Source organism: Curcuma longa, chromosome 3 (assembly GCF_044706935.1).
Source record: "Curcuma longa cultivar G26 ecotype Majalengka, Jawa Barat chromosome 3, ITB_CL_G26_1.1, whole genome shotgun sequence".
Classification (NCBI taxonomy): Eukaryota; Viridiplantae; Streptophyta; class Magnoliopsida; order Zingiberales; family Zingiberaceae; genus Curcuma; species Curcuma longa.
The window spans coordinates 6,307,157-6,316,765 of NC_133863.1; the positions used below are offsets into that span (position 1 = coordinate 6,307,157).

General features: G+C 38.5%; 1 protein-coding gene across 1 annotated transcript; it reads right to left on the reverse strand.

The window, feature by feature from the left end:
* Window positions 1-55: 55 nt before the first annotated feature.
* LOC141823157 (protein Brevis radix-like 1) lies at window positions 56-2,886 on the reverse strand. The gene is made up of 5 exons (XM_074710417.1): window positions 2,773-2,886; window positions 1,019-1,407; window positions 788-920; window positions 301-707; window positions 56-194 (listed from the first exon to the last, which is right to left on the reverse strand). The coding sequence occupies exons 1-5, from the start codon at window positions 2,884-2,886 to the stop codon at window positions 56-58; spliced, it is 1,182 nt and encodes a 393-aa protein (XP_074566518.1).
* Window positions 2,887-9,609: the final 6,723 nt, after the last annotated feature.

The following is a 9,609-nucleotide window of genomic DNA, read 5'->3' on the forward strand; positions in this document are numbered from 1 at the left end:
GCATTGATAGAACATCCCACATGTACAAATTAAGACATGCATTTTCCTGGGTTTTCTAAATCCTTGTTACTCGATTGGAGTGTATGGAGAGTTGCGATGTGTCGATGTCCACGTCCTGCAGATATTGGGTTTGGATTCTCTCTCTGTTGGCCTCCCACCACAGCTTAGCGTGCACCTCCCCAAACTTGTCTCGGCTGCAAGACACCATGAAATCGTTGTTCCCATTAGTTAGTAGCTAGCAGAAGGAAAGTAAAAGCAGAGTCTATGAACGACAAGGAACTCCGTGTATTGAATGATAACCTGAATCTAACACGACGGAGCTCCCGGCTGCCATCGGCGTGCTCGCGGATGGTGATGTAGACGCCGGGATTATCTTCCTCCACCCATTCCGTTATGTCCAGGACGTCGCTGGTGTTGTTGACGGAGACGCGGGACGTCTCGTCTCTGGACGAGGTGGTGATCCTCGATGCATCCAGTACCGAAGCGGTGGCTTCCGCCTTTGCACCGGAGGTTCCTGCCGTCGCAGTCCCGGTGGCAGCGGCAGCAGGTGAATGGAGGCGATGTGGAAGGATGTGGGAGGTGGTTGAAGCCGCAGGTGGATGTGGCTTGTGCATGTCTCTGGCGGTAAGCGGCTCTGTGGCGAACGCCGGCGCCTGACTGATGGGGCTCTCCCTTGTCGAGCTCACCCTCGACCACGTCGATTCTCCCTGAATATATAACAATCTATATGAAGCATCATCTCTTACGATTCATTACCGATGGTGTCATTCTACGATGATTGACCAACCTTGCCGTCGTCCGATCTAGCTGGAGTCTGGAGAGCCTGAGTGTTATAGCGTTGTACATTGTACAGCTCCATGATCCTGTCGTAGTTCTCCCCCCACCATCTCTGTGCTTGCCACTTATTAAACATCTCCTGGCTGAGAAGAAATTACATGCACACTCGCGATCGAGTTCATTAAGAGTGCAATAATTTAATTTGGACGATGGAACACAGAAAAATTCGTAAGAATTTAACCTGAATCGAATGCGTTTGAGTTCGTTTCCGGCTTCCCCAGGGAGGGAGACGAAGGTGATATGAACGCCGGGCTCCACTTGGGCAATCCACTCCTTGGGTTCAATATCGTCTTCCACCACTATATCCTCTTCGATACCCCCACACCCCCGCTGCTCCTCTTTCATGCTCTTATTCGAGTCCCACGCCGCTGGCCTCGCAGTTGCATGGCCTGCCCGCGACTGGTTGCTGCAATGCGCCACGTCTTCGTAAGTATATGCGCCATGCTCCTGCCGATCACTATGACGGTGGCGGAAGCTCCTGCTCCTGAATGACGAGGAAGAGGACGAGGTGCTTCTGCCTCCTTTGATCTGACGGCTTGATCCGGAAAACTTTAGGACCATGTCCTTTATCTGCACATATAGTTCAAGTTACGCTATATAAAATTAACCATGCACGCTAGCTGCATGATATGCCTATCAACAGTAATTCTGCGCCAAGCTATCTGTTCTTAGAAGTTGATTCGCAGGGTTGTGATTTGTACAAGATGTTTATAGCATAGAGATGGATCAATTTTGAAGCCATATTTCATTCTCCACCTAAATTAATCAATACTATCCATTACTACAATGTATCATCGCATATACAAGGAAAAGACCAAAACACAGAGAAGGAAACTACTCGAAGATGAAGAGACATGAAGGCCACCTTTTAGCCTGTCTCCTAGAATGGATTTCATACCACGGAAAGCCGAGAGAAGTTGTTCTCCCCCCAACAACCAACACTTTCTCACTTCAGAACGAATCAAACCGAAAGCATGGCACAGGAAACCAGTTGCATGGCAAAAGACATCCTACACTCTGTTTAACTCAGTGGAATCCATTTGGAGCGGAGAGGAGAATTTTATGGAGCGCTTCTATAGCTTAAAGCATAAAGGCTAGCCGACGCGAGGGGCCCATTCTCCTATGCCGCTCGCCATTAAGTTATTGGTCTTGTTCATTCTGAGTCTTTGGCTATGTCAGTGCATATTGGCTTAACTAATGTCTATGATGCACGTTAAACAATTGTTAATCCTGATCGACCTCTGCTTTTCTTAGTGCAAGTGTATGTAATGATCGTTGCTTCCTACTTAAGCATCGTATATACATGTTTTGTATATTTGAAGCCACCAGTTGTATCTCTGACGCCAGAAGAGGAAGAGAGCCGGAGAAAACCATCTCTGCTCTGCTCTGCTCTGTTCCTTCCCTGGCGCCAATCTTCCTCGTCGAACCCAAAGGCTTGCTTTCCCTCAAGCTCTTCTTTCAAGAATTAAAGAGAGCAAAAATAACTAGCTAATCAATCCATGCACCCTTCTTAAATACAGCAAGTTACCCCCAGTTTTTTAAATAACTAAATTATCCACTTTATTTTTAAAATTACCAATTCACCTGTTCGTTTTCTAAAAGACTCTTCCTCAGTCTTCCAGTCAAGCGGCTGCTCGACAACCTCAGTCATTATTTGAGCGGTTATTGGACAAACAAAGGACCGAGGAAGGAAGGTAAAGAACAGAGTAATTTAAAAAATAAATACTTTTTAAAGTAGGCTGCATGATATTTAAAAAAAAATTAGATGCATGATTTAATAAATTGGCGAAATGGTTAATGAGCTTTAATTAATTTGCAGTAAATGAGCTTGTCGAGCAAATTCTCATGGAATTTGTAAATGTGCATATATACGATCACTCAAGAGATGGAATAATGTGTTTTGAAGGAGAAAAAACATCACTCCAATGTACTGGCCTGTGAGGTGAGGCTTTTCGCGGTTTCTTTGTTGCTCGGAGTGGTCGCCGCGCCCGGGCCGTCTTCTCCACCCTCGTCAGCGTCCTGCTTCGCGCACGCAATGCAGGCCAACATCTCCTCCGCCGAGCGCGACGTCGCTTGCGTACCTCTTCTTCTGCCCTCTCCTACTGCGTACCTACCCCTGCAAGATCAGGCGTAACACTATTCATCAAGCAGCTATACAACGCCGACTGCTGAGGAGGATTGGAGAAGAAACGACGTCGTCGTCGTCGTCGTCGGTGTCTTATAATAAAGCCCAACCCAGAGGCCTGGCCTCCCCCTATTTAATGATGCTGTCGGTTCTCGAAACGCAACAAAGAAAACAATTTAACTATTTTTTGTTTAAAAAAAAAAACTAGTTCTATTATATTTACTCATCGGGCAAGTAAAGCTTTAGTAAGAGTTATTCCTTCATTTACTTGCCAGTGTGGCATGGAATAGAAGACAGCTCGGAATGGATAGTAAGTAGTAAATGAAGATACCAACTGCTTACGCTCCCGATCGTCCTGCGTTGCTCCCTGTTCGGTGGCTTCACTTCACATCACAATTACCTTTTTGATCGTCCTGCGTTGTTCCCTGTTCGGTTGCTTCACTTCACATCACAATTACCGTTTTGTATGCCTCGTGTAGTCGATTGAGATTGCCGTTGGCCGTGACAAAAAATGGAATGGATCTATTACGGGCACAGTCGATGACTTCACCTCGAGACGATCATAGTTAAAGATGCTGTATGCGGAGAGGCCAATCAATGGTTCATCTAGTAGCCAAGGAAGAGGAAGACAGTTCAATTAAGAGCAAAACTCTGAGTCTGCTTACCTTAAACCAGCGATTATGCTTCTCTGAATTGCTTAGCTTAGCAAAAAAATGACAACAAAAAAGAAGAACAAGAAGAAGATGATGATGATTTCGAAGCTCTCACCTAGATTAAATTGCTGTAGTATTCTGTTACTATGTTTTCTTTGTTTCCTTTTGACCATGGAGAGTCCGATGCAGAGCTAGATCTCATGCCGAAACTCGCCCGCCCCTACGTATTTGTGTTTTTGTCACTTTCCTCCAAACGCCGTGGGGATTCACCACGTAGTTGCAACAGCGAGAGACGCCAAGAAGTAGACTTAACGTGTCCCCTGCTGCAGAGGGTAGACCCTCTATCAATTTCTTGGCTAGAAGCCAAGAACTAATCATATAGGCGCGGCGCTGCACTGCACTCTCCAGTCTCCAAGTCAGCATCATTATTTATTTCTTTTCGATCTTGACCGCTGTGTCGCTTTGGATTTGCAACTGCTTTGTCTCTCTGTTCAGTTCTGTTCGTAATGCGAACTTGCCACAGCTTCGAGAAGCACCTGCAAAACGTCAGTGAAAATCGTGTTTATTGATAGAACATAAGAACAGTAGGTTCTTTTACTTTTTAGGATGATTTTTAAAATGCTTTGACTAGTTTTTTGCGAAATGTTAATAGAGGAAGGGTATTTTGAAAACAAAAAAGCATTTTGATATCATCAAACTTAAAAACATTTCTAAAAATTAATAAATGTTATGAGGCATTTTAAAGATATATAAACTAAAAACAAATTAGCAAGTAGGCATCATAAGCGTGTTTAACTACGTTCATGGGGACTTTGCCAGCCTTATCGTTGTTTCTAGCAAAGCGCGCCGCCGTGCATGCTCTGCAGCTGCTTCTTTTTGTTTTGTTTTTCTTTTTTTTATTCTTCTTCGTTTACGGACTTTATTTGACGATTAGGGCTCGGTTTTCCTATACACTCTATCTCTCTGTCTCTGCTAGCTGCTGTCAGCGACGGCCAAGTTTGATTGATGATTCAGTTTGGCTTGCTTTTGCTTTCTTATCTCATACATACATAGATAGATGTAGCCAGAGATTGTTTCCTGAAACTTCCTTTGTTAATTATTGATCCCACTCGACGCGGGGATCCGGATAAGAGAAAGAAGGTTGTCTTCTAAGAGCTAGCGAGCATGAAAAAGCACGGTTTGCATGTGTGACAGTGACGCTACTAAATTAAAGATGTTTAGTTTGTCGCATCTCCAGACTTCAGCGTCCTTTTTTTTTTCTTCCTTTATATGAAAGCTTGAAATTATGCCTCAAGTTCATCGAGAAACTGACGCGACTTGATGATTTGAACATAAAGCGCATGGTAAGAAATGTTCTTTCTTCTTTCTTTCTTTTATTTTTTGATTAAAGAAATTCTTCCTTTCTTTCTTATAGCACTTCGAAACGGATTCGCCATATAAAGAAAGGTAGAGGCGCTGTTCCTTTTGGTGTCTTGTGGGAGGAAAGAAGAGAAGATAGAGAGAGAAACGGCTTAGCTTTGTTTATCTGAGTTTGAAGAGGAAGAAGGGATAGATGAAAAACACTGCCAACGATGGCTAGCTCATGGCTTGCTCGTCTGCCTTATCATGTCCACTTGATCATTTCGGACGAACACAATTTTAGATGATCAAAATGAATTTTCCGGGAAAGTAAACGATGAAGAGTTTGAAGTTGTGTGTGTCTGCTTCAACGGAGGGGTTTTAGGTTTGGGTTTTGACACACACAGGTATGATATCTGTGCACTCTAGACTTTATCCTCATCCATGTTTCCTTTTTAACTCTTTATATCTTCTTTTAATAGAGATATCTTTCATTTATAAATACATGATCTTTTCTATATATTTTCAAGATAAGATTTTGATTGTATCCAATAATTACCTAATGCTTTGTATATCATGGACGAGTCTGAACAACGAGGTTTAAATCTCACTCATGACACATTAATTATATTATATTTGAGGAGTTTGAAAATTTTATAACATTGAATCGTCCATTAAAATCTAACATTTTTTGATTTATCTTAATAGTAAAAAATTTTCTGGGATTGAATTAATCATCTTCAAATTCAATTTAATCATAAAAATTAAATATCTAAATTATAAAAAAATATAAGATCTAACTTTTGACTTTAACTTAGGAGTTATATTAAATTGACATTGTGTACTTTGGATTTTTAGTTTTTAATGACCATCAAATATTTTTACTAAAAGAGTCTAGTAAACTTAATTAGTAATCTTAAATTTATATTAAATGAATAACATTATATTTTTGAACTCTCTTTTATTCAATCTATATATTTTTTAAGATTTTAAATTTTTAATAGTCATCAAACACTTTTTATTAAAAATATTTATCCATTTCAATTGGAGATGAAGTTTCAGTTAACTATCATCAAAATTATCATCTGTATTCCTTCTAAAATATACTAGATTTATCACAATATAAAAAATATCTGCATGCGTTATTACGTTTATTAAGAATAATAAATCTAAAAAAAATTAAATAATTTGGATATTCCTCTCTAGTCAATGTGGTTATTAATAACGAAGAAACAATGTTATGGGTATTATGATTTGGCCCGTAAAAGTCAGGCTCAGATCGGGATACATCAGACAAAGGAAGATGACTTATCCAAATACGTGACACAGACAAAAGGAGATTCGGTTATTGCAGTTGACTTAATCGGTTGACTGGACTTAATCGGACCTGTCCGACTCATTCATAATTCATACTCGACCACTCGAATCCTGATCCATCTGATTTGCCGGTCATCATCAAATCCTCTGATCCATATTATTCGGCGGTCACCATCAAATCCAATCCGTCACACCACCGCCACCAAACAGTTATGAGGCAAGACGGTCTAATGACACGTAGCTACGATGATGAGGAAGCATTCCGTCTATAACGATCACGAATGATCATAATCAGGATATTCTCCAGACCCTTACAATGATCACGGCGGGATATTCTCCCTGACAATATATCTCAGATAATATTCTCCTTAATAACAAAAGATAGCTCTTCTGACAAAATCTACTGCGCCAATATTTTCTTTAAATACAAGCAGATATAATTCTCTCTCCTCACCGTCTATATAAACTCCAGGATATTATATGCACAGGTATGCAATATCAACGACAATTACTCCTTTTTGCAACTGTTTTTCTTCTTCCTCCTCCCCAGTAACTGATTTGAGCGTTGGAGTGGTTGAGTCAAGGATACCCTTGACCTTCCTTCTCACAGTGTTAGTATTCGCAAGTCTCGGAGATTGTTAATAAAAGAAAATTTAAATAAGTGTATAGATTATATTACTAGTAAAAAATAAAATAAATGAATTCATAAAAAAAATTAATACATGAGTATATAATTATCATATATATTCTTCTTGAGTATTATATTAATTAAATTGATCTCTAATCTATGAGTGTATATATAAATTAGTATTAAATTATCTATATAAATATTCATTTGATTGAGTATAATGAAAGATATTTAAAATTAAATGATTGATTTTGTAATAATATTTCATCATGATGATTGTAATATCCAAAACCTTAATACACAACCAACCAGTAGCACTTAACGATTCACGATCACCACTATCATGATATCCAATATTACACGCAAGAGATGTCAAATAATAATTACATTCTATGCATTATCAAGATAGATCAAATTCATGATGTCTAATTCCTTTTTTGCAAGGAAAAGGAATTAGACATCATGAATGTCTAATTCATGATTTATTCTGGTAGTCGGTGGGAAACTTCCGTGAGACCGGGCCGACCACCCCCAGAGATGTGGCTACTGGGATTATCATGATGTCTAATTCCACTTGTATAGGATGGTGAATAATTAACTGATCTATTACATGAATGTGTCTAGGTTGATCACTACCATAGTATCCATATCCACCTACTTAATATTCAATTGGACCATGCCCAATATCTTGAGACTCCCGATTATAACTTCTTGATCCATAATCATCTCTTATTGAATTTCTTACATTGGCCCCCTCTCAAAACTAGATATTTCATACGTTCTTCAACACTTATATACTGTTGTGAAGATCCAACGAATATTTTTTATTATCGACATCAAAAGATTCTGATAAATTTGTCAAAAAACAATAACGTTGTTTCTCAATCTCAGGCCAATACCAATGATTAGAATTTTGTGTTGCATAATAATTTTCACGACCTTGTGCCCATGTCATACCCATGTCATTCTGATCATCTTGATGACTTTGATGACCATGATGTTCACCTTTACTTTTCTACATTATTTTTTCTTGAACGACTTGAATACTTGTAGTAGTTCATTATCTAGTGGTTCATTATCTCTTGTCAATTTATTTAAGATGTCATGATTATGAAAAATATAATTGAAGTCTATCGGGCTATAAAAATCATCTTCTTTTCTATACATAATGTTTCGTACCCTAAGCCGCATATTGTAGTGAACATAACTAATTTGTGTAACTTTTTGATAGCGAAGCGATTATGAAGCTTTGTGCATACAAGAGAGTATATGTACTCCAATTTATTTCACATCCGAAGACAATTGCATGTTTGACTAATTAGAACTTTTATTACAATTTTTTAAAGGTGTGGAGTATCTTCACCATAATTGTTCCACCATTCAACTGATACAAACAAATTAAATAAATATTGTATATATTTTTATAATTATAAATATTTATAAAATTTAAATTCAAAACTTAATGGAGATCCAATTTCACCTATCTGGTATAATTTAATTTGAAAAAAAAAAGAAAAAAATAACTATTGTTTATGTTTGAAAAAATATAGGAATATAAAAATAATTTATCTCACTGACTGCTGCTAAGCTTGTGCATTTAAGTCTGGCTTTAATTTCTTGATTACAACTTTTAATCCACATTTAATTCATCATTATAAATACCAGTTTCAGAATATTATAATATGAAAGAATGTCGTCCCATAATAACCCACATTATTAATTGGAAATCTGACGCGACATGAGACGTTCGGGTGCCAAAAGTTAAAGCCTGTTCTGACCGTTCCACATCCGTTTCGATGAAGAGTCGAGAAGCTTGTTTTACAAGGCAGCAATTTAATCTTCATGCGTTAGAGCATATGTAATGCTCCGTTAATGAAACGTTAATAATTTATCATAAGTAATATGGAGGAGTGATCCACATGAATTTGTAGGGACGGAGTCATGTGAAGACTACCCTGGGCTATAGCCCAGTCCTCACGTGGTCCAAAATAAGTTTATTATTATTTATATTATATTAGGTATTAAATTTTTAACAAAATTAATTAATTGAATCATCAAACACAACACGAAGGTGTTGGATTAAAATTGAATTGGGGTCGAACAAAATCCATCAAGTATGTGCGAAAATAAGAAATATGTTAATCCAAACTGGGGTTAATTTGGATTTGATTTGGTCAAGTTATGGTTGACACAAGTTTAATTAGATTAAATTGGTTTAATCGATTTAAAATCAATTAGAGATTTTTTGAGAAAAATAATATCTCGTTCCCACCGTCTCACGGGCAAGCCTCCATGCACCGGCTTCTTCTCCTTCTAATCTTCTTCTTTTCTTCTAATTTTCTCATTCTTCTTTTTTTTTTCTTCCCAACTGTAACTTAATTGTTTTTCTCTTCTCTTTCTCCTATAGCAGTTCTTTGTTTCTTTTTTTTCTTCCTCTTCTCAAAAGTTGTAGCACTCGTTCGCCCCTTTCTTTTATTGTTTTCCAGCTAGGGACAGATCTTCTTATGGATTGTACTGGGTGTAGCCCAACCCTGTTTACCGTAATTTTTTAGGGGTTTAGATTTTTTTTTGTTGGTTTGTGACCCACGCGAGTGCGGAGTGCACGACAACTTCTCCACGACGTGACGGCGACGAGGAACTCCACGACGACGGTGTGACGGCGAGTCGGCGACGAATCTCAAATCTCAAGTATTTTTTCCGTTCTTCTACTC

Coding starts and splice junctions, on each gene's coding strand:
- LOC141823157 (XM_074710417.1), bottom strand. CDS start 2,886: ATGTTGGCCTGCATTGCGTGCGCGAAGCAGGACGCTGACGAGGGTGGA. Junction 708..787: donor CTAGATCGGACGACGGCAAG/GTTGGTCAATCA, acceptor TTATATATTCAG/GGAGAATCGACGTGGTCGAG. Junction 195..300: donor CTCCGTCGTGTTAGATTCAG/GTTATCATTCAA, acceptor GGTGTCTTGCAG/CCGAGACAAGTTTGGGGAGG.